This window comes from Schistocerca americana, chromosome 2 (assembly GCF_021461395.2).
Source record: "Schistocerca americana isolate TAMUIC-IGC-003095 chromosome 2, iqSchAmer2.1, whole genome shotgun sequence".
In the NCBI taxonomy this organism is placed as follows: domain Eukaryota; kingdom Metazoa; phylum Arthropoda; class Insecta; order Orthoptera; family Acrididae; genus Schistocerca; species Schistocerca americana.
In genome coordinates, this window is record NC_060120.1 from 393,792,280 (window position 1) to 393,818,589 (window position 26,310).

The 26,310-nt window shown below is 43.2% G+C and overlaps 1 protein-coding gene across 1 annotated transcript in view; it reads right to left on the minus strand.

The window, feature by feature from the left end:
• LOC124594781 (RNA demethylase ALKBH5-like) overlaps window positions 1-26,310 on the minus strand; it is a 115,448-nt gene that overhangs the window by 50,622 nt on the left and 38,516 nt on the right. Inside the window, exon 4 of the mRNA XM_047133188.1 lies at window positions 6,347-6,478. Coding sequence (XP_046989144.1) covers window positions 6,347-6,478 — 132 coding nt within the window. The remainder of the gene's footprint in view (window positions 1-6,346; window positions 6,479-26,310) is intronic.

The window sequence follows — 26,310 nt, forward strand, 5'->3', positions numbered from 1 at the left end:
TACTTGCAAACAGAATGCCATCAGCATGTTATGCCCTTAGTATCCTATCATCAGTGTGGAACATGCAGTGTCTTTTAATTACATATTATTCATATGTACACTCAATTCTCAGCTATAGCATTATTTTTTTGGGGAACAAATGCACAAAATATGAACACAATTTTCAAACTTCAGAAAAGAGCCATAAGAATAATAACCAAAAATACTAGTTGAGTTCATTGTAATGATCTGTTCAGAACACTGGGGATTTTAACTGCTCCATGTGAATACATTTACATCAGCTGTACACATCAGAAATAACATTGGTAATTACTGCACAAACAGCTCTGTCCACGACCATGCAACAAGAGAGAGACTCAATTTACATTTACCAAGAAAAAATAAACATAAAACTCAAAACAGCATTTTCTATTAAGGAATAAAACTGTATAATAAATTACCAAAAGAGATTAAAGAAATTGCAAACATAAACTTATTTAAAAAGGCAGATAAAAAGTATCTGTTTTGCAGTACATTTTATATATTGAAGGATTACTTAGCACAGAGTAGGTTTGATAAAAAAAAAAAAAATGTTATACAAATAAATAATAATAATAATAAAATATCCAACATTCCACATACCACCTTCACTTTATGTTTTATTCCTCCTTTTTTCCTTTCTATAAATACTTACCCCGCAAGCTATGTATAGCACAATACTAACACCTCTTCCTCTTTCTGGGCTCAACATCTCACTCATTATGGAGGGATGCTGACTCAGTTTTCCAGGATAGGAAAGAGGAAGTTTCAGAACAGAAAATGGCCCAGAGATCACTTGTGTGTGTGTGTGTGTGTGTGTGTGTGTGTGTGTGTGTGTGTGTGCGCGAAGTGTTATGAAACGATGTGTGCAGTGACTGATAGTGAGGTATGAGTAAACAGTGTGGCATTACATTATTTAATAAGTTATTTGTAAAAAACGTATTGTATACCAGGAGTAAATCCAACAATTGTCTCTAACTAGAAGTCTGTAAATATGTGTGTATACGAATTAGCTGATTTTAAATTGATCTAAATTTGTAAATACTTTGACATGTCCTATATCCTTGTAAAAAGAGATCTACGGATGAATAAAGCTGCTGCTACTACTACTACTACTACTACTACTACTACTGCTACTGCTGCTACTATTGTATTCTCAATAAAGCCAAAAACTATAAATAAAAAATGTTTTTCATATAACAATATATGCAAAAATATGCGTTTTACAACAATGCAGACATACAATCAACACTACAGCACATAAATTAGCTGTGGAGAAAAACACACAGAATTAAAGACAACGTAACCGATATCAATAGTAATAAGCATTTATCAACTTTTGGAAAATAACTGAAAAATCACACCTTCATACACTGTTATAAAAATTAACTTTTAATATATTTCACTACAACAAATTATTAATGTAAGTGAGATCTAAATGTCACATAAAAATTCAAATGCTCAAACATATCTACTAGGTGAAAACAGAAAAACTCACTTTATGAGAAACTGTACCTGTTGCATTTATCAAGTTTTGAAAAAATGTTCCTCAATGATGCTGTGCACTACTACTACTACTACTACTACTACTCCTACTCCTTGACGATGCAGTGGATATCTGTTTTACGCATTTAATTATTTTCTTTCATTTTGAGTGGGTATATGCTTTTGTTTGCATTAGCAGTGGTACAAAGCCAAGTATTTCTTCATGGTGCGAGAAGCTGCTATCACTTTGGTAAATAAGTATTAACAATGCATGTGCTGAAAGGTGTAATGGATAGTGTTTCCGTTGCTAAGAAATTTTCAAAAATAGAGATAGAACACTTATTTCAAATTTGAACTTAACATGCTGTAAGAATAATACAAGGTGCTGACCCACAATCATCTTGTAGCCACCTGTTTAAGGAGTTGGGCATTTTGACAACTGCTTCAGAGCATTATTTCCTCATGAAGTTTGTTGTAAATAATCAAATGTAGTTCAAGAGAAACAATGATGTACATCATTACAATGAACAAAGAAAAATGATATTCATTACTCCACATTAAGGTTGTCTTTGCACATGCTGGAACTAAAATTTTTTATCACTTACTAAGTGATATAAAATGTCTGACAGACAGCAAAGTGTGATTTGGAAACAAACTGAAGAACTTTCTTCTTGACAATTCCTTCTATACTGTACAAGAATATCTATTATTGTAGCGTAATAATGTACTAAAGTTCTGGTTCACAATAACAAATCATTTAGGAAAAAAGGAGATTAATCACCGACGGGCAGAAGCGCTGTCATCGACAGGTACACAAACTAAAGGGACAGTGTTGTGCTTTGCTAGCTTTCAGAATGAAATTCATATCTCAAGCTTGTAGGAGAAACATGTACACACACACACACACACACACACACACACACACACACACACACACACCCCTACACTGTACTTAAGTTTGCTGCCAGCTCTTTCCTGGCCCATGACGAGTGTATGTACTGGGTGAGGTGTGGCCACAGGGTGGGGTGGGATGAGGGGTGGAGAGAGGCGGGAGGCACGTAGGGTGTTGGGGGGAAGTGCCTAGCAGCTTGTGGGGGAGTGGTGAGCTGTTTGTGAAATTGTGTGCCCAGCTGTCTGCCACCTGCTCCTCTCCATTTCTCCCATACAGTCTGGCCTCCCGCAGCAAATGTATCTTCAGTGATGAGAACTCTCCCAGTATGTTGAAGGCCTCACATCCATCCCAAGAACTAACTGCAAAGAAGCAACCCCCTTGTCACCCAATACCACCCAGGAGTGGAATGACAACCACGTCCTTCATCAGGGCTTTGATTATCCATAATCATGCCCTGAGGGACATCCTACCTAAGATACTTCCATCCCCTCCCAAAGTGGTATAATGCCACACACCCAAGCTCCACAACATCCTAGTCCATTCCAATAGCACCCACCCCCCAATGCCAACCCACCCCCAATTCCCTGTCACAGGGATCATACCCTTGTGGAAGACCCAGATGCAAGACCTGCCCTTGCAAGGTGGAAACTGATGTGGACCTCTCACAATGAGTGCAAGACCCATATCACTCACCCACCTTACATTTTTAATACACAACTATGCAGTTTGCATATGGTTTTGCGGAATCATTCTGAATATTTCTTTGTCCTTACACGGGAGTAACCAAGCGGGGTAAGAGGTGATTAAATGTCACATTTCACACAAACAGTAAATTTTGTAGCAGAAAAAAATAATTCGGTTTCTGTGAGCAAGCTGCAACGTGCCCTACACAATGAAGTGGGAGAACGGCCTTCGAGGCAGTTTATAGCGGCCTCCACATGTGGTCTGAGAGAAAGCCAGCGGACACGCTGCCCTCAGCCGGCGGCAGCCTTTGTACAGGATGGGGGTGGGATTGCGCTCTTGTCCTGCACCGTAAAACTCAAGGATGCGATTTCTCCACTATGTGGACAGCTGGCCCAGACTCAGTTTTTTGCGTCCAAGGTGCCTATTAACACAGAAGACGGCCTGGCGCCACTATGAGTCAAATTGGTGAAGTGCACTCCCTGTAAGCCCCTCACTCCCCCCCCCCCCCTCTTGGCATGTGACTCTGCAGAAACATTCCGACAGTTCCATTAGCAATGCAGAAGCATCAACAATGTTTCAACTTAAAACACCTTCCAGAAGCAGCCCACTGGCTGAAATTGTGTGACCTGGGACGATAATACCCATGAACACAGTGTTTGGAGGGAACACAGTGGCCTGGCGGAAATAATTGGGCAGCCTGCTGGTGCAGAGTAGGAGACACTGAGGCTAAGCTCGATCTGAGAAAAATGGATTCATGTTCTGAGTGCTTTAGCAAGTCGTAGTACTCTGTATTATGCGTTACAGAGTACGGAGGTAGTAGTTTTACATTGGAACATGTTTATCACGATCGCGCGTCATTGCAGTTGCTGCTCCATTGGCCATCTACAGAGGAACTCATCGAGCAATGTAGGCAGTCGACGGCAGCACCGGGTACAGCTGCAGTTATTACTGGCAAATATACACAGCACTGGCATACTTCGATCAATCTTGTTGCATCCTGCTAGAGCAATAGAACTTGCGACATTTGATTACCAGCTCAAACCATTCGTGATCGCCACTTTACATAATATTTTTGGTGGACTAGTGACAGGACACACACAGAATTTTGTGCAGTACATCTGGATAGGGAGAATGCCAGCCGTCGCAGAAGCCATTTCAAAGTTTACTGTGTAGATTTTAACTGTTCTCTTTTTAGCACTGAGGGAAAACTTTTAATAACAATCTAATTATTTTGTCTCTTCTGAACCGAATAAATTCATTAATTATTCTGGTCCTCACAGCACTTATCTATTCAGAATCACTAATTTTGGAGGGTTATAAGAAAAAGGTGAAGATTTACATAATCTTACATGAGAAAAGTGTTCACACTGAAGTTAGCTGCATAGCAGGGTTAACATAACAATATCAGATGGAGTGTTGTGCAATTAAATATTACATTAATAATTCTCTGAATTTAGAGTCTAAATTGCAATCATTTGCATAGTAAATTGTAACTTTCTTGTGATGACTCAGTGGCCATTTCCCATCCTGTCCACCCACCCAGCAGCTCTTATTCCAGTCCTATCACAGGCTTATTCTACCCCATCAGAGGCCGTACCAACTGTGAAAGCAGCCATGTTATATATCAGCTCTGCTGCAACCACTGCACAGCGTTGTACATTGGTATGTGAACTAACCAGGTGTCAACCAGTATGAATGGCCACCGCTACAACAGTTGCCAAAAATGAGGTGGACCACTGAATGATACTACAACAGCAGAGCACAGCATGCAAGATTTCAATGGCTGCTTCACAGCCCGTGCCATCTGGAACTTCCCTTTTCTGAGCTGTGCAGATCAGTGCTATCCTTACAGCACATCATTCACTCCAGTAACCTCCCTGGCATAAATCTAAGATAGCTCGCTGTCCCCCCACCCAATGGTGTGTGTGTGTGTGTGTGTGTGTGTGTGTGTGTGTGTGTGTGTGTGTTTCTCTCTTACAATCCTGAGAAAGGAATTTCATTTTGGAAGCTCTGAACACAACTTATAAATGTTCAGTGTGTAGCCACATCTACAAATTAATTTGTGATACGAATGTAAAATGACTCATTCTGCATCATTACCATTTATTGTGAAATTATGGAACATGAAACTAACAAGAGATATCATACACATTTACACTAAGTTAGTTTAATAGATTTTGACATTGAGATGTAGGTAATTATTTCAGCTAGGTGGAGCAGAACTGACAAGTTGTATTCACTGTCTGAAGCCTCATTGTTGATATTAATATGGTATAATCTGAAACTGAAGTGCAGACGATGTCCCATACCATGAATGGTCAATGCATTAATAATGTAGGCAGGAATACTGTAACAAAGTCATGCTGCTGAGAAATAAATTCAGCACTGACTATGGTGTCTTGTGTCACCGGTAAGTGTAGCATGGTGATGCCAATGGAACTATTTTCTAAGAGGCTGCTATTCTACTTACAAGAATGTGGCAGTGTAGGATGTGGCAATGTTTTGAAGCAGCATAGGAATTGTGCGTGGATGGAATACAGAAGAAATCTACCAGAGCCAAGGCATCTGTGGTTTTAATGCTCACGTGTGAACAGACAGACTGTCTGTGTGTGTGTGTGTGTGTGTGTGTGTGTGTGTGTGTGTGTGTGTGTGCGCGTGAAGGGTGGGAGGTAAATAGGGGAAAGGGAGCGGGGGGGGGGGGGGGGGGAGGGAGGGCTAGGGGGAGTGGGAGGGGGGGGGGGGAGAGAGAGAGAGAGAGAGAGAGAGAGAGAGAGAGAGAGAGAGAGAGAGAGAGAGAGAAAATTTTAGTTTTGTTCATTGAATATTTACATTGAAAAAGTCTTTCTGAAACACAGAAATAGTTATTTTAATGCTGGGATATATCTAAATTCACACACACTATACTACATCATTTTTCATATCCAGATCATTTTTTTCCCCACACTACTGGCATAAAGTAAAGGCTTCTATTAATGTGGTTACCTGTGTGAACAAAGAAAAAAAAAGTTTTGGTAAGACTGAAGAACAAAATAGAAAACTATGATAAAACAAAATATTACAGTCAATTATTTATTCACACTAACTGCCATGTCTATACAGGCATCTCTTGTCATCTCACAATACATTCAATTCTGTGCAAGTAATCTGAAATTGTACTGAACTCTTCCAAACAGCCCTTGAATAAAAAAATCTTACTTTTGCACAATAATATTTTTAATAATGCAACACACATGTAATACATAAGTTAACAGAAACTACGAAGATTACCTCAGTATGGTGACACAGCCTCGTGACAAAGGCAGGCATAAGATGGGCTTTGATACTCTGATTGGTTTGAAACTAAACTTGCAACCAAAGCTTAGAGCACTGTCACTCATGAATGAGACAGAAACAATTGGCCTGGAGGAGAAAAAAGAAAACCTCATTACAGATGCTACATTATTCAAGTACCAATACAAATTTTTTTATGCCAAAACCATGAATATATCAAAATGGGAATTTTGACTGAACTGTCATTGTCAAATTTCATTTTTCATGTTCTTTGTTATGTCAAAACTTTGAATGTGATAACATAGAAGAAAATATATGCTTTACAATGAAAGTTTAAAAGAACTGTACTTAGTAACATTTCAACAATGAATGTGACAAAGTCATGATTTTGGCACACTGGTGACTCTTGTCATACCAGAACAGCAAATTTACCATATTTATGCTTACGGCATTCTTGAATGTCCTCAGATCACTTCGTAATTAAGGATGTTCTACATACATCGATTAAATTTACTGACAAATTACCTTACATGTGATTAAAATTGTGTGTTTTGTCACTATTTACGTCATTTCACATGCAGCAATGTGATACAGAAGTTTATTTTGTAATTCAGTCATGAGACACAAATAGGTGTCAGGTTCCAATTCTACTGGAAACTCAGTTGGCCCACTATCAGATTGTCTGGAGCTGGCAAATTGCAGCCTTCAAACTGTTCACAGACAACCTGCTCCGATGATGATTATTGTCAATCAGAGTAATAATACTGGCAATACATACATTTGAAATCGGGATGAAAGGAACTTAAGGAAAAATGTAGCAGAACGAAGTAAAATAACCCTATTATTAACTCCTGCCTCCCAGAAGTCACAGACCTTGCCGAGCTGGGACGGAGTGACATGCATATTGCAACGACACAATAGCCATACTGTTGGTGCAGCCACAATGGAGCGGTACCTGTGAAGACACACACACAAATGTGGTTTGGTTCCTCAAGAGGGGCAGCAGCCTTTACCGTAGCTGCAGGGACAAAAGTATGGATCTATTGAACTGGCCTTATAACATCAACAAACATGCTGGTGGTAAGAATGGCTGAAAGCAAGGGGTAAGTGGCATGCAGATACTCTGTATGATTAAATGATGATGATATCCTCTTCGTTAAAATATTCTGGAGGTAAAATAATCGCCCATTAGGATCTCTGGGTGGAGCTACTCACAGGGATTTCACCAGGGGGTGTAATGTTAAGATTCCTTAATAGGGAAGATAGGTTTGAAATTTAAAAAGTGAAATGGATAAGTTTAAGTCAGATAAAGCAGTAATTAATGAAGTCTGAAGCAACACCCACAATGGTAGTACAAGTTCATAAGCCAATTACCTCCATAGATGAAGAGATTCAAAGAATGCATAATGAGATAAGAGAGATAATTCAGATAATAAAGGTGAGGAAAGCTTAATTGTGATGGAGGACTTTAATTTGTTACCAGGGAAGGAAGACATGGAAAATAATAGGAGAATATGGACCATGGGAAATGAATGAAACAGAAGCCACATGGTAGAATTTTGCAAAATATGTAATTTTATTATCAAAAACACTTTGTCAAAAAATCCTAGGAGAAGGTGCAGGTTGAACAGACCTGGAGACATTGAAAGGCTTCAGATTAATTATACAATGAAAAGAACAGACCCCGCAACCGGATTTTCAACTGTAAGACATTTCCAGGGGTAGATGTGGAGTTGGACCATAATGTATTGATTATGAACTGTATATCAAAAATGAAGAAATTTCAATAAAGAGAGGAATTTCAAAGAGGTAAGAAATTAAGGAGATAGGACCTAGATAAGCTGAAAGAACCAGAAGTTTTTGAGGATTTCAAAACAAGTATTAGACCATGATTGACTATACAGGGACAAGAAACACAGTCGACAATGAATGGGAACGTTTGAGAGATGAAATAGTGAAGGCTGCAGAGGATCAAATAGATAAAAAAGACAATGCCTAGTGGAAATCCTTGGGCATCACAAAAGTTAATGAAGTAACTGATGAGAGGAAGAAATACAAAAATTCAGCAAATGAAGCAAGCAAAAGGAAAAAATACATCTAAAAATGAGATCGACAGGGTGTGTGAAACGGCTAAGCAGGAATGGCTGGAGGACAATTGCAAGTCTATAGAAGCCCATATAACTAGGGTACAAACATTAAGTCAGTAAAAAAGGGAAAGCTAAAATGAATTTATAGGGAGGCTATACGTAGGAAATTAACTTTAAGGCTCTATTGTAGAAAGGGAAGAGGACGCAGATGAAGATAAGATTAAGAGTATGATACTCCAAGAAGAAACTGACAAAGTACTGAAAAATTAAGTCAAAACAAGGCCCCTGGAGTAGATGACATTCCATCAGAATTAATGGTTTCATGGGGGGGAACCAGCCATGATACAACTATTACACTAGGTGTGCAAAATGTATGATGCATGTCAAATACTCTTACATTTCAAAAAGGATGTTATAATTCCAATTCCAAGGAAAGCAAGTGCTAACACGTACATATATTACTGAGCTATTAGTTTAGTAAGTCATGGTTGCACAATACTAACAAATTATTTACAGGAGAATGAAAAAGCTGGTAGAAGCCGACCTCAGGAAAGATCAGTTCGAGTTCCGGAGAAATGTAGGGACACACGAGGCAATAATGATCCTACAACTAATCTTAGAAGAAAGGTTAACGAAAGACATACCTATGTTTAGATCATTTGTAGAATTGGAGAAAGCTTTTGACAATGTTGACTGCAATACACTCTTTGAAGTTCTGAAGGTAGCAGGGTATAACACAGGGAAGAAAAGGTTATTTACAAATTGTGCAGAAATGAGAAAGCAGTTATACGAGTTTAAAGGTATGAAAGGGAAGCAGTTGTTGAGATGGGAATGAGACATGGTTGTAGCCTGCCACCAATGTTATCAAATCTATACACTGAGCCAAAAACTAAATAAATAAATAAAAAATGGAGAAGGAATTAACACACAGGGACAATAAATAAAAACTTTGAGGTTTGCCAATGATAATGTACTTCTTTCAGACAGTAAAAGATTTGGAAGAGCAGTTTAACACAATGGACAGTGTGTTGAAATAAGGATATAAGATAGACACTAAAAAGAGCAGAACAAGGTAATGGAATGAAGTCCAATTAAATCAGGCTGCTGAGGGAATTAGATTAAGAAATGAGACACTAAAAGTAGTAGGTGAGTTTTGCTATTTGGGTAGTAAAATAACTAATGATTGCTGAAGTAGAGAGCATATAAAATGCTGACTGGTAATGGCAAGAAAATGTTTGACAAATTTTCTTCAGAAACGTCAAGTATAAATTTAAATGTTGGGAAGTCTTTTTCAAAGGTATCTGTCTGGACTGTAACCATGTACAGAAGTGAAACTTGGATGATAAGCAGTTCAGATAAAAGAGAATAGAATCTTTCGAAATGTGTGCTACAGGAGAGTAGATTGCATTACAGATTAGAAATCATCAATTTAGTATGTGCATGTCCGTTCAGACGGGAGGGGATTGGGGGGGGGGGGGATTGTACAGGAAGACCGAGTAAGAAATATGGTAAGCAGGTTCAAATGGATGTAGCTTGCAACAATTATTCAGAGATGAGGAGCCTTGGACAGGATACAGCAGAGAGCTGCGTCAAACAAGTCTTCCACTGAGAACAGCAACTCATCTGAGGAGGTGCTCTGAAATGGAGAATATGAGATGAAGATAACTGGTAAAAGTTTTTGAGGAAACAAAACAGGCATGTCATATACTGGATCCAGATGACAGAGTGTCTGGCACAACTCTTGCTACCCACTCTGAGTCGGAATAAAGTTACACACCAATGTTTTATATTAGTTGATGCAGACCAATGAATCAAGATACACAGTATTTCCAGCAACATGGAAAATTCAGATTAAGAATGTCAATTTATAGAAAATCATATCCAAATAAGGCTGGAAGTCTAATAAGGAATATAAAAGCAGCTGAAAAGGAGGAAAAGGGGGGGGGGGGGATGAATGAATTATTTCTCATGATTTTCTCTACCTTAAATGAAACTTAAGCTAAAGTAAGAAATGCTCTTTAAAAATGCTGCGACATTATTAGTGAGCGAGACAAATGTAGTAGATACAGCCACACAAACTGTCAGAGTTATAAAGTTCATATAAGCTCTTCCACCTTGAGTTAACCTTCCATGAAATCACACTACAGTAGAGAGATATGATAACTGTACCTAGAATCAAAGCAGAATATTACTGTAAAGAACAATTTCTATAATGCCAACTGTGAGGAGGATAACTGCAATCGAGTATCTGGTGTGGCTAGATATTCTACTTGCCTGAGAAAAGTGGCACTGCATAAACTGACCCTATACAACTTCAGAATTCATGAAGGCACTTGTCACTTGTAGAATTAGACACAAAAACTACAACATCAATGAGTCACAACTGGAATCAGATAACTCATATAAATACTTGGGTGTAGCTATCAGCACGGACACAAAACAGATGATCACATAGGCTCAATTACAAGCAAAGGAGTTGACAGACTTAGATACACTTGGAAAATGCACTTACTCTACAAAGAAGACTGCTTACAAAACACCTGATTGGTTGACTGAGAGGGTTATGGGACTAAACAGTGAGGTCATCAGTCCCGCAATTCAATTCAGAAGTTACATGCTTAGGATACATGTGTCTGCTAAAAGTAGGCGGATCCAGTCAGAGGCATCAAACTCTAAAGTGAGGCAGCTAAAAACACACACAGTAGAAGGCATAAAGGGTAGGCGTAATCTAAAAACTGGAAAAACAGAGGGATAAAAGAGCAGTCTTTGCAATGGGGAGTGGTCATGGGTCTCAGACCCAGAAAACATTTATAACGGAAAATAAAAACCACTTTCACATACGAAACTGAGGACCATTTCAACCATCTGTGAACCATCTGCAAATACTGAAGACAAGGAATATGAAAGGCTATACTTAATACAAAGGGCCAAAAGAAGGGGACATTTCACCAATATATGGGATACCATCAGTCCCTCCACAGCCACACTGTGGGGGTGGTTCATTATGCACGAGAAATCAATGGGTGTGCCTAGTATGACTTGATGCGTAGACAGTGTAAGACAATGGACTCCTTGCGAGAGGAGCAGAAGGAAGAGTTCCAGACTGCAGTAGTCTCCTTGATTGTGTCGAGTTTATTACTGAGAGCATTAGTGCACCAGATGTCATTCCACTTTTGGGTGAAAATAGATTTGATGTGTATCTGCATTTCTGCACCTGGAATCATGAAAGGGAATGGGGGCAAGTATCTGCCCCTCTAGCCAAACGGTCAGCCAGTTCATGCCCACATGACTTGGGACCCCCACAGAAAGACAACTGAGCAGCTGGTAAAGCCAAGGACAGAGAGGAGGTCATGGATAGCAGAGACCAAAGGGAGACTAGAGCAGCATTGGTCTACAGCCTGCAGGCTGCTCATTGAGTCAGTACATATTAAAACACTGTGGAGGGAGGCATGAGTAACAAAATGGAGGGCCTGTTAATGGCTACCAGCTCTCCAAGGTGTTGGATCACTGGTTGTGGATGGAATCTGAGCCTGGAGCCACACCATGTAAAAAGGCAAGAGCCTGCAAGAATTCCTGTTCAGTGAAGGGTTCATTATAGGTTTCAGTTTGATGTAGGTTGAAATAGGTGGTGGTTTTTTCACCTCACTGTTTATGCCAGACAAAGGTGGCAGGATAGGAAGAGGGCTCCGATGCTGTCACAAAGTGTGTCGTGAGGTTCTGCAAAGACCAACTGAGAGATCAGTACACAGAGCACCCTGTAGGATAAGAACCTAGACAATTGACACAGGTGGTCTGAAAGGCTACAGAGATTGGATCATACCTGAGATGAAGAGGCATATATCCCCAGGGAAGAAACAGTGTGCTCCCAGCATTCCTTTTTACTCTGCTTAATAAAGTAACAAGCCTTAGCATGGAGATGTTTGAAAGCAATAAGGTTGGTCTGTGAAGGGCGTCATTTAAATCGTTGCAGCACCCTTAGACAGTCCTGGATAGCCACTGCTACATTCCTGGTCCACCACAGTACCGGTCGATGATGAGGGGGACCAGTGGATAGGGGGATAGCAGTGCCAACGGCATGAAGAATTGTGTCAGAGACGTCTTGCATGACTGCATCTATCCAATCAGAGAGATGTTGAAGTACACAGCAGATGTATATATGGCCAATTGGCTCTGCAGAATGACAGAATCATCGCAAAGTGGTCACCATCACAAAAATCATTATGGGGTGACCAATGTAGAGAAGCCATTAGAGCAGGGGAAGAGATCGTGAGGTCAACAGCAGAAAAGGTGCCAAGAAATGGGTAGGAGAATGGTCATTGAGGAGAGAGAAATCAAAGTCCGTAATAAATTGGTCAATTACAAGATACCTATCTGTTGAAGTGGCACTCCCCACAGGGAATGGTGTGCATTGAAGTCCCCAAGGAGGAGATATGGGGGTGGGAGTATTAATGTAGGTAGTTCAATATAAGAAAGTGGTCTATCTGGAGAGAGGCAGAGAATGCAAATAGTGATTGCTGGGGTCATTTGCACTCATACCACTATTGCTTCCAGGGTGGTGTGAATGGGGACCCAGTTACTAATGACATCGGTGTGAATGAAAGTGCAGACTCCTCCAGATGCTATCTCAAGGGTCGGCACGGATCCGACATAACACCCATAACCATGAAACACTGGAGAGTGGCCATCATGGAAGTATGTTTCTTGAAGAGCAAGACGGACTGCAGAATAAGAGGAAACACATTATCGTATTTCCAGTAGGTGGCGGTAATAAACATTGCAATTCCACTGGATTACTGTGTGGCAAGAGTCCAGGTTAAACATAAAGAAGTTAAGCAGGGGTCCTGTCACTGGAGCAGTGGTCGTCACTGATGAGGATGGGGTGATGTTCATAAAATCTGGGTCTGGTGCGGAGTGAGAAGGAGGGGGCGAAGTCCCCAGGATACAGGGTAAGCCTCGTTCTTGGACTTACTACTACTTCTTCTTCTTCTTCTTCTTCTTCTCCTCCTCCTCCTCCTCCTCCTCGGAGGGAGGCAGGGAGGAAGTGTTATCAGTAAGGGAATAGCTGGCAGCGATGTCCGGATCAGACAGAGTGAGCACCTTTGGGGCCCTTGGATGTGCGTCCCTCATCCAACCCAGGTTGGTTGGTTGGTTGGTTGGTTTGTTTCAAGGAAGTGGGGAAAGGACCAAACAGTGAGGTCATCCGTCCCTTGTCCCAGTAAAATAATTACACAAGGGAGGGAAGGAAGATAAGAAAAGAGGAATACAGCACAATAACAGGAGAATGGAAGGACCAGAAGAATGACAGGAGGACAACAAACTCTACTATTGACAAAATAGAAAAAGAAAACCACAGAGAGAAGCAAGAGACAGGTAGAAGGGATAAAAACAAAAAGAGCAGATGACCGTTGATGGCTGACCACGAGAATAAAAAGGAAAAGCCAGCCACTCTGCGCCACATTAAAACATCCAAACTAAAAGCATTAGAGTGGAGAACACAAAGGGACAGAGAACATGCATAAAATTTTATGTAGAATGATAAAACCCAGACATGTATAAAACGTAAAACTAAATTAGCCGATGAGGCGTTGTCAGCTAAAATTAACGGCAATGACTCCGGCAACTGAAGAGTCCGTCACAGTGCAGCCAAAGGAGGACAGCTCATCAAGATATGGGCCACTGTCAGCCAGCCACCACACTGACACTGAGGTGGGTCATCAACAGTGCAAGAGGTAGTCGTGTATCACACAAGTGTGGCCAAGGCTGAGCTGACAGAGAACCACAGAGTCCCTGCGAGAAGCCCGCGCGGAGGTCTTCCACACATTCGTAGTCTCCTTAATGGCACACAGTTTGTTGTGCGTACTGAGGTTATGGCATTCCGTCTCCCAAACTCGAAAAACCTAGCAATGTAGTACTGAATGCAGGTCACTTGCAGATAAGCTGATTTCCATAAGCGGTTCCCATGTAGCTTGTTGGCAAGTTTGTTGCCTGGGATTCCGACGTGACCTGAGGTCCAGACAAACACTACTGAATGACGACCGTTCCAGGGCATAGATGGACTCCTGGATGGTGGCTACTAAAGGATGACAAGGGTAGCATTGATCGATAGCTTGTAGGCTGCTTAAGGAGTCAGCACACAGAAGAAACGACTCTCCAGGGCATGAATGGATGTGCTCAAGAGCACGAGATATAGCCATCAGCTTGGCAGTGAAAACACTGCAGCCATGGGGCAAGAAATGCTATTCAATATGTCCTCCATGGACATACGTGAACCCAATATGATCATCAGCCATTGAGCTGTTGGTATAAACCACTTCATGGACTCGGTACATGTCAAGAATCGAGAGAAAGTGGCAACGGAGAGCCGCAGGGTTAACCGAGTCCTTAGGGTCATGTGAAAGGCCCAGGTGAAGCTTCGGCCTAGGTGTACACCATGGAGGTGTACGTGAATGGACCTCAAGTATAGGTGGTAAAGGCAAGGACTCCAGTTCGGAAAGAAGGGATTGGACACGAACTGCAATTGGAAGCCCTGACCTGGGCTGCTGATGCGGGAGATGAATTGCTGTGGGTGGGAAAATGAGACGGTAATTTGGATGTGCAGGAGAACTACGAATGTGTGCAATGTAACTGGCCAGCAGTTGTGCATGCCTAACCTGCAAGGGAGAGACTCCGGCCTCCACCAGGACGCTAGTCACCGGACTCATCCTAAAAGCTCCTGTCACGATGCAAATGCCACAGTGGTGCACTGGGTCGAGTAAATGCAATGCTGAGGGCGCTACCAAACCATAAACCACACTCCCATAGTCAAGGGTGGACTGAACAAGGCCTCTGTACGGCTGCAGCAGCGTAGAGTGATCTGCACTCCAGTTCATGTTGCTCAGGCAGCAGAGGGCATTGAGATGCTGCCAGCACTTCCATTTATGCTGATGAAGGTGAGGAAGCCAAGTCAATCGGGCGTCAAAAATCTAAGAATCGATAAGTCTCCATTACAGTGAGTGGATCGTCATTAAGGTACAATTCTGGTTCCTGATGAACAGTACGAATCCGACAGTGCATAACACACGACTTTGTGGCCGAAAACTGGAAACTGTGGGCTAGAGCGCATGACTGCACCTTGTGGATGGCTCCCTGTAGGCACAACTCAGCAACACCATTACTGGTGGAGCAGTATGAAATGCAGAAGTTGTCTGCATAGAGAGAAGGTGAGACGGACAGCCCTACAGCTGCTGCTAGACCATTATTAGCCAGTAAAAATAGAGATACACACAATACAGTGCCCTGCGGGACCACATTCTCCTGGATATGGGGGGGGGGGACTATGGGAGGCACCAAATTGGACACAGAAAGTACGAAGTGACAGGAAGTTTTGGATAAAAATATGGAGCGGGCCCTCGAGACCCCACTCATATAATGTCGCAAAGATTTGATGTAGCCAGGTCGTGTCATACACTTTTCATAAATCAAAAAAGACTGCAACCAGGTGTTGGCGTCTGGAAAATGCTGTTTGGATGGCAGACTCGAGGGACACAAGATTATCAGTGGTAGATCGACCCTGGCAGAAGCTGCCCTGACATGGAGCCAGTAGGCCACGTGACTCCAGGACCCAACCCAGCCGCTTATAGAGAACGTTGGTGAGGTTGATGGGCCGATAGCTATCCACAGCAAGCGGGTTTTTACCAGGTTTGAGCACCGGAATGATGGTGCTCTCCCGCCATTGCAATGGAAAGACGCCATTGCAACAGATCCGACTGAAGATGACGAGGAGATATCGCTTGTAGTCAGATGAGAGATATTTGATCATCTGACTGTTGATCCGATCAGGCCCAGGAGCGGGGCAATGTCCAAGGGTACTGAGGAGCTCCCACTCTGTAAAGGGGGCCTTATAGGGTTCACTGTGGCATGTAGTGAACCAGAGGAATTTCCCTTCCAGCCGCTGTTTGAGAGTGTGAAAGGCTGGGGGGCAATTCTACACAGATGCTCGAGCATAATGTTCAGCAAAGTGCTCGGCAATCTCATTTGCGTCGGAAGAGAGCACGCCATTGATGTTAACGCCAGGGTCACTGGTGGTGTCCGGTACCCAAAAATACACCTGATCTTTATCCAGACTTGGGAAGGTGACATACGGCACCCAATGGTCGACACATACCTCTCCAAAACTCCTGTTTCCATCGTTGGATAAGTTGGTGAATGCTGGCACGGAGCCGTTTAGAGGCTATGAGGTGCACCAGGGAAGGGTGCTGCTGTAGAGCTCTCTGACACTCGTTAACTGCTTCAGCGACTTTTGACAATCCCCATGGGACTGCCTTTCGCCGGGGGCAACCTGAAGAGCGAGGGATCTTGTTTCCTGCCGAAGAAAGGATTGTTGTAGCCACCTGCTCAACCATCACATTGATGTTCCCATGTGAGGGAGATTCAACAGTGACAGCAGAGGTAAAAGTTCCCCAGTCTGCCTGGTTTAAAGCCCATCTGGGCAGGTGTTTGTGGTCCTGATGCCAGAGCAGTGTCAGGAAGATGGGGAAGTGATCACTACCACAAAGGTCATCATGTTTTCTCCAGTGGATAGATGGGAGAAGTCCTGGATTGTAAATTGATAAATCAATGTCCGAGGAACTACCGTGAGCCACACTGAAATGCATGGCAGTCCCAGTATTTAAGAGGCAGAGGTCGAACTGAGACAGTAAAGGTTTTGACATCTTTGCCTCAGCCAGTAATCACGGTGCCACCCCACAAGGGGTTATGGGCATTAAAATCTCTCAAAAGTAGGAAAGGTTTATAGAGTTGATCGATCAGTGCAGATAATACATTCGGGGGTACTGCATCATCTGGAGGAAGATATACATTGCAGACCATTACTTCCTGTGTCATCCATATTCTGACAGCCGCAGCTTCAAGAGGGGTTTGAAGGGGCACAGTTTCACTACAGACTGAGTTTAGGACATAAACGCAAACTCCACCTGACACTCTATTATAGTTGCTACAGTTCCCTCAATATCCCTTACAGCTGCGGAGCACAGGAGTCTGCATTGCCGGGAACCAGGTTTTCTGAGGGCACTTCAGAAAGCAGGTGTAAAGCTTAACAGTTGCCGTAGCTCAGCCAGGCGGTGGAAAAAACCGCCGCAATTCCACTGGAGAATTAAGTCATCGTGAGACCGGGAAGGCATGAAACGTTCAGTGAGGCAGTTTACACCTCGGGGTCACCTGCTGCCATCGACTTACTGCCTGAGTAGTGCCTGAAGGTCAGGTGAGATCTGGGTCCTCAGCCAGAATCTCCACCTCATCCGCGGACACAGAGCTTGTAGGTAGTGGTGGTGTGAGTACCACCGCAATTCGCTTGGTCTTGCGTATCTTCTTTTTGGATTTATCTCCCTGCTCCTTTGGTTTCCCTGGCTGGGAGGACTTCACTGAGTCAGCTCCGGGACTGAGGATTATCGTGAAGTCTTACAACCAGCTGCTTTTGGCTCTTCAGCCACTGGTAGATGTCATCTTTCCCACTAGCAGAAACCCGGGAAGGGAATGACCTATGGGAACCCTTCTTAGCAAGAAGAGCCAAAAAAGACTTACACTTCTCCGGCTCAGAAGTGGGGACTGATATCCCCGACGGTTGCAGGGAGGAGGGAGGAGGAGGGGGTGGAATGGAGTGTTGCTCCCGAAGTAAGTGGTGCAGGAGCAACAGGGAGGGGGCACGCGTAGTCTTCCAGCTCTGAGAGGGGACCTGGGTTGGCGGAGCCGATGGTGCCAGAACTGTTGTAGCGGTGTTTTAAGATGATGTGATATGTACAGGATGCAGGCGTTCAAATTTTCTCTTAGTCTCAGTGTAGGTCGGTCGGTCCAGTGTCTTTTACTCCACAATTTTCCTTTCCTTCTGGACAATACTGCAGTCAGACGAGCAAGGCAGTGCTCTCCGAAGTTGACAAAGATGAGAGGCGGGGCACATGGAGTATTGGGATGTGATGGGTGCCCGCAATCGTGACTTGTGATGCTGAAAGTACAGCAAGAAGGTATATGGCCGAACTTCCAGAATTTAAAGCACCGATTTGGAGGAGGGATATAGGGCTTTACATCACAGCAGTAGACCATAACCTTGACCTTCTCGAGTAATGTATCATCATCAAAGGGAAGGAGGGCAGGATGAGGGGTAAGGAGGAGGTGATGGCGTAACTGAAAAAGATAGATGAGAGATCCACAGGGTGAAGTCTGTCAACTTCCTGGTAGATACCAGCAGTTTATTCAATTAGGCAGTGGGGTGCAAGGGCTCCTCACACAAAGAGGGTGGCCACAGTTACCACAGATGAGAGTGGTACTGCAGTGCGAGAGCATGTGGCCAAACTTAGGCAACAGTAACAATGCATGGGAGGTGGAATGAATGGCTTGACATCACATCCGTACACCATCACCTTTACTTTTTCAAGCAGGGTATCCCCATCAAAGCCCATGATGAAAGTGCCAGTGTCTACATGACTGTCCTTATAGCCTTGCGCGACATAATGAATGCCACATCATTCCAGATTAGCTCTAAGTTAATCACTGGACTGGATGAGAAGGCCCCTGTGGAAAATTGCACCCTGTGTCATATTGAGAAACTTATGAGGAGTGATATTCACTGGGATGTCTCCTAAGCAGTCGTAAACACAGAGGGCGTCCAACTGGCTGGCAGACGTTGTCTTTATAAGATCAGAGCCAGATCTCATCTCGCTTAAGGGCTCAACTTCAATGAACTTGTCCTAATTGCGTTGAAAAAAAAAAGAGGGTAAGTAAGTTTGGTGGCGGCAAGGCCAGGAACTGCAGAAAGGGTTGCACCCCAAGCTGGCAGGCCTGGCCCTCCTCTCATGGGGTAGCAGAGGGGGGAAAAGGCTGGCAAGGCAGAAACAGGAACTGAGACAGAACATTTCCTAGGAAGAGATGCAGCCGCAGTAGAGTGGCTAGAGAGTTTGACATGCTTCATTAGCCAAATGTCTGCTGTAGTGCCACCCATTCTAATCAGGCGATCACCTCGAGGATGCAACCCAGTCACAGCAACCGCCACCTGTCACTATTGTCAATGCCGGGAGTTCCGAAGCCCCAAAAACATAGGCAACCACACCTAAGCTTTCACGAGGTAATCACAGCACAGGTACCAAGTGTGATTTCTGTGGTGCCTCCATGTGCATCACACGGGTACCCATTTGTACCCATAAAAGAGCTGTGGGGCCCCTGAATGATACAAAACACTTGAACAATACTGTACAATGAATTTGATAAGAGTGTGGGACCCATGTCAAATAGGACTAAAAGAATTTATTGAATGTTTACAAACAAAGGCATCATAAACTGTCCAACATTTGAACTGTGGAAAACTATCATGGAATTACGAAAAACCTGAATTAGCTGACACTTTAAAATAAAACACCAACTGTTGCACAAAAGGATGGATATATATATATATATATAAAAAACAAAGATGAGGTGACTTACCGAACAAAAGCGCTGGCAGGTCAATAGACACACAAACAAACACAAACATACACACAAAATTCAAGCTTTCGCAACAAACTGTTGCCTCATCAGGAAAGAGGGAAGGAGAGGGGAAGACGAAAGGAAGTGGGTTTTAAGGGAGAGGGTAAGGAGTCATTCCAATCCCGGGAGCGGAAAGACTTACCTTAGGGGTAAGGTAAGTCTTTCCACTCCCGGGATTGGAATGACTCCTTACCCTCTCCCTTAAAACCCACTTCCTTTCGTCTTCCCCTCTCCTTCCCTCTTTCCTGATGAGGCAACAGTTTGTTGCGAAAGCTTGAATTTTGTGTGTATGTTTGTGTGTCTATTGACCTGCCAGCGCTTTTGTTCGGTAAGTCACCTCATCTTTGTTTTTATATATAATTTTTCCCACGTGGAATGTTTCCTTCCATTATATATATATATATATATATATATATATATATATATATATATATATATATATATATATATAAAAATTTTTTTCCCCGCGTGGAATGTTTCCCTCGTGTGACTTACCAAATGAAAGCACTGGCAGGTCAATAGACACATAAACAAACACAAACATACACACAAAATTCAAGCTTTCGCAACCAATGGTTGCTTCATCAGGAAAGAGGGAAGGAGAGGGAAAGACGAAAGGATGTGGGTTTTAAGGGAGAGTGTAAGGAGTCATTCCAATCCCGGGAGCGGAAAGACTTACCTTAGGGGGAAAAAAGGACAGGTATACACTCGCATACTCACACATATCCATCCACACATACACAGACACAAGCAGACATTTGTAAAGGCAAAGAGTTTGGGCAGAGATGTCAGTCGAGGCGGAAGTACATAGGCAAAGGTGTTGTTGAATGACAGGTGAGGTATGAGCAGTGGCAACTTGAAATTAGCGGAGGTTGAGGCCTGATGGGTAACGAGAAGAGAGGATATACTGAAGGGCAAGTTCCCATCTCCGGAGTTCTGACAGGTAGGTGTTAGTGGGAAGTATCCAGATAACCCAGACAGTGTAACACTGTGCCAAGATGTGCTGGCCATGCACCAAGGCATGTTTAGCCACAGGGTGATTCTCATTACCAACAAACACTGTCTGCCTGTGTCCATTCATGCGAATGGACAGTTTGTTGCTGGTCATTCCCACATAGAAAGCTTCACAGTGTAGGCAGGTCAGTTGGTAAATCACGTGGGTGCTCCCACACGTGGCTCTGCCTTTAGGTTACGAAGGTTAGGTGGACGGCGGAAAGACACTCTTGGTGGAGTGGGGAGGATTTCATGAAGGATGGATCTCATTTCAGGGCAGGATTTGAGGAAGTCGTATCCCTGCTGGAGAGCCACATTCAGAATCTGATCCAGTCCCGGAAAGTATCCTGTCACAAGAGGGGCACTCTTGGGGTTTTTCTGTGGGAGGTTCTGGGTTTGAGGGAATGAGGAAGTGGCTCTGGTTATTTGCTTCTGTACCAGGTCGGGAGGGTAGTTGCAGGATGCGAAAGCTGTTTTCAGGTTGTTGGTGTAATGGTTCAGGGCTTCCGGACTGGAGCAGATTCGTTTGCCACGAAGACCTAGGCTGTAGGGAAGGGACTGTTTGATGTGGAATGGGTGGCAGCTGTCATAATGGAGGTACTGTTGTTTGTTGGTGGGTTTGATGTGGACGGACGTGTGGAGCTGGCCATTGGACAGGTGGAGGTCAACGTCAAGGAAAGTGGCATGGGATTTGGAGTAGGACCAGGTGAATCTGATGGAACCAAAGGAGTTGAGGTTGGAGAGGAAATTCTGGAGTTCTTCTTCACTGTGGGTCCAGATCATGAAGATGTCATCAATAAATCTGTACCAAACTTTGGGTTGGCAGGCTTGGGTAACCAAGAAGGCTTCCTCTAAGCAACCCATAAATAGGTTGGCGTACGAGGGGGCCATCCTGGTACTGGTACCCATGGCTGTTCCTTTTAGTTGTCGGTATGTCTGGCCTTCGAAAGTGAAGAAGTTGTGGGTCAGGATGAAGCTGGCTAAGGTAATGAGGAAAGAGGTTTTAGGTAGGGTGGCAGGTGATCGGCTTGAAAGGAAGTGCTCCATCGCAGCGAGGCCCTGGACATGCGGAATATTTGTGTGTAGGGAAGTGGTATCAATGGTTACAAGGATGGTTTCTGTAACGTATCTCTGCCTACGTAGATTAACACCTTCAACCCATTACATGCGGTCTCCCATCCTCCATCAAAGACACCAACCACTTTCTCGAACGCCTGGAATCCTTACCCAATCTGTTACCCCCAGAAACCATCCTTGTAACCATTGATACCACTTCCCTACACACAAATATTCCGCACGTCCAGGGCATCGCTGCGATGGAGCACTTCCTTTCACACTGATCACCTGCCACCCTACCTAAAACCTCTTTTCTCATTATCTTAGCCAGCTTCATCCTGACCCACAACTACTTTACTTTCAAAGGCCAGACATACCAACAACTAAAGGGAACAGCCATGGGTACCAGGATGGCCCCCTCGTACGCCAACCTATTCATGGGTCGCTTAGAGGAAGCCTTCTTGGTTACCCAAGCCTGCCAACCCAAAGTTTGGTACAGATTTATTGATGACATCTTCATGATCTGGACCCACAGTGAAGAAGAACTCCAGAATTTCCTCTCCAACCTCAACTCCTTTGGTTCCATCAGATTCACCTGGTCCTACTCCAAATCCCATGCCACTTTCCTTGACGTTGACCTCCACCTGTCCAATGGCCAGCTCCACACGTCCGTCCACATCAAACCCACCAACAAACAACAGTACCTCCATTATGACAGCTGCCACCCATTCCACATCAAACAGTCCCTTCCCTACAGCCTAGGTCTTCGTGGCAAACGAATCTGCTCCAGTCCGGAAGCCCTGAACCATTACACCAACAACCTGAAAACAGCTTTCGCATCCCGCAACTACCCTCCCGACCTGGTACAGAAGCAAATAACCAGAGCCACTTCCTTATCCCCTCAAACCCAGAACCTCCCACAGAAGAACCCCAAGAGTGCCCCTACTTGTGACAGGATACATTCCGGGACTGGATAAGATTCTGAATGTGGCTCTCCAGCAGGGACACGACTTCCTCAAATCCTGCCCTGAAATGAGATCCACCCTTCACGAAATCCTCCCCACTCCACCAAGAGTGTCTTCCCGCCGTCCACCTAACCTTCGTAACCTCTTAGTTCATCCCTATGAAATCCCCAAACCACCTTCCCTACCCTCTGGCTCCTTCCCTTGTAACCGCCCCCAGTGTAAAACCTGTCCCATGCACCCTCCCACCACCACCTACTCCAGTCCTGTAACCCGGAAGGTGTACACGATCAAAGGCAGAGCCACGTGTGGAAGCACCCATGTGATTTACCAACTGACCTGCCTACACTGTGAAGCTTTCTATGTGGAAATGACCAGCAACAAACTGTCCATTCGCATGAATGAACACAGGCAGACAGTGTTTGTTGGTAATGAGGATCACCCTGTGGCTAAACATGCCTTGGTGCATGGCCAGCACATCTTGGCACAGTGTTACACCGTCCAGGTTATCTGGATACTTCCCACTAACACCAACCTGTCAGAACTCCGGAAATGGGAACTTGCCCTTCAGTATATCCTCTCTTCTCATTACCCGTCAGGCCTCAGTCTCCGCTAATTTCAATTTGCCGCCGCTCATACCTCACCTGTCTTTCACAACATCTTTGCCTCTGTACTTCCGCCTCGACAGACATCTCTGCCCAAACTCTTTGCCTTTACAAATGTCTGCTTGTGTCTGTGTATGTGTGGATGGATATGTGTGAGTATGCGAGTGTATACCTGTCCTTTTTTCCCCCTAAGGTAAGTCTTTCCGCTCCCGGGATTGGAATGACTCCTTACCCTCTCCCTTAAAACCCACTTCCTTTCGTCTTTCCCTCTCCTTCCCTCTTTCCTGATGAGGCAACAGTTTGTTGCGAAAGCTTGAATTTTGTGTGTATGTTTGTGTTTGTTTGTGTGTCTGTCGACCTGCCAGCACTTTCATTTGGTAAGTCACATCATCTTTGTTTTTAGATATATTTTTCCGACGTGGAATGTTTCCATATATATTTTACAGCCTTCTATGTGTTGTTTCCATGGGGATCCCATAGATAATACTGGACTCACTGCCGTACACAAAGAGGTAGTAAAGCAGTCTTGAACCAAAACAGTTAGTTGTATGTAGCTGTTATGGCATACTTGTTTGTGCAATAGTGTCATATATATATATATATATATATATATTGCCATGTGTATTGCCATGTGCAAGAACCAACCAAACCTTCATGCTACTGATCATATATTCTTGAAACAGGTCAGTCAAAAATGTAGTGTGACTTAATTCCAAGAACGATACAAAAATCAAGTATTCGCATATGAATCTTCTGGAATTGCAAGCAATTCGAAAGTACAGGAGGAATCTGGTTTGGGAAAATGCAGAGTGTATTTCTAATGGCAAAACAACAAATGTGTGATACTGGGCAAACAGGAGCGGGTGAGGGTAGGTACATGAATCACATATACTAACTTTTGCAAGTGTAGTCTCAGAAAATCAAATTCTAGAGGGCAGAGAACTGCAGCCAAAATTCCACATGGTGAATAAAACCTTTCACACTGGCTGTTAAAATACTGTTATTAAAAAGTCACAGTTCTGAGTGAGTAGACATACATCTTCAGGTGATTGTTTTTTAAACAGTCATGGCACAGCAAAGCGATTGCTTAGAGCCAAGACTAATTATTCATCATCAATGTGAAACCAATAGCACACACTGATTACACTAGTGAACAGCCACTTTGCATCTGGGATGTGATACATCAACTAGTATGTATTTTGGTGTGTAGAATCCGAATATACCTTTCAAAATGTTCTAGCAGGTACCATTTTTGAGCTTGTAAAAGTTTCTTATTTTTCATATTAAGTATTTCACTTTTTGCTGTTCTTCTGTTTTGATGTTTAACTGTTTGCTTTTGATTTGCAGAGGAGAGCTAGATCTACAAATTGTCAGTAAATGGTTGGTGTGGTAATCCAGTGGTGCAAAAGAGATCCTCAGGGAGTGTTTCCTGTGAAAGATAGTGCAAACTTTTTGTGTTTAAAACTTACACCAAGAAAAATGGCAACTAGTAAACCTTGCTGTCTAAACCACCTTGACAACTCTTGTTATGCGTGTGGGAAATTCACTCCAAAAGCCCAAAGAAAACCAATCACTGATTTGGTTAAGAAGGCAAATATGTTGTATTTTGATTGTCCTGTTGGTGATCAATATAAAAATTTTACACCTCATATTGCCTGCATAACCTGTACTACAACCTTAACTGAGTGGTTGAAAGGAAAATGCCGAGCAATGTCATTCGCTGTTCCGATGGTGTGGTGTGAGCCTAAAGACCATTATTCACACTGTTACATCTGTGTTACAAATATTTCGGGACATTCAAGCAAAACTAGACATAAAATATAGTATCCAAATGTATCTTAAGTGCATTTGCCTGTGCTCCATGATGAGGGGTTGCCTGTTTCTATCTGTAACTTTAAAGCCACAGAATCAGACACCTTATCAAGTGAATCAGAAAGTATTGAACATCTAGAAGAATACTGCCCTCAATATCATGACACTTCGCCTCTGCTCTTTAATCGAAAGGAACTGAATGATTTGGTTCACAATCTACAACTTTCGAAACAGTAAACTGAACTCTTGGGGTCGAGACTGCAACAACAGAACTTTCTAGCGCCATGGACAAAAATTTCCTGTTTTAGATCAAGACGTGCTTCCTTCGCTCAATATTTCAATATGAAGAATTCAATGTGTGTATTTAAAGATGTCAAGGGTCTGATGATGCAGCTAGGAGTACAACATAATCTACAGGAGTGGCGACTATTTATTGACTCCAGTAAAACCAGCTTGAAACCAGTACTACTGCATAATGGCAATGCATTTCCATCAGTACCTTTGGCTTACACAGTAGATATGAAAGAAACTTCAGAAACCATGGCTTTCCTGCTAGAGGTACTCAAGTATAAGGATCATGAATGGCAGCTTTGCTGCTACTTAAAAGTTGTTGCAATCCTTACAGGTTTACAGGCTGGATTCACGAAATATTGCTGCTTTTTGTGCCTTTGAGACAGCTGTGACACCAAGAACCACTCTTCAGTCAAGGAATGGCCTATAAGGAAGTCATATGTTCCCGGAAACGTAAATGTGAACAATACTCCATTGGTTGAGCTCGATAAAATCATTCTGCCTCCCCTTCATATCAAGTTGGGCCTTATCAAGAACTTTGTGAAAGCTCTGGATAAAGAAGGTGAGGCCTTCAATCGCTTAAAAGAAAAGTTTCCCAAATTAAGTGAGGCAAAGCTGAAATTGGGTATATTTGTCTAACCACAAGCAAGAAAATTGCTGAAAGA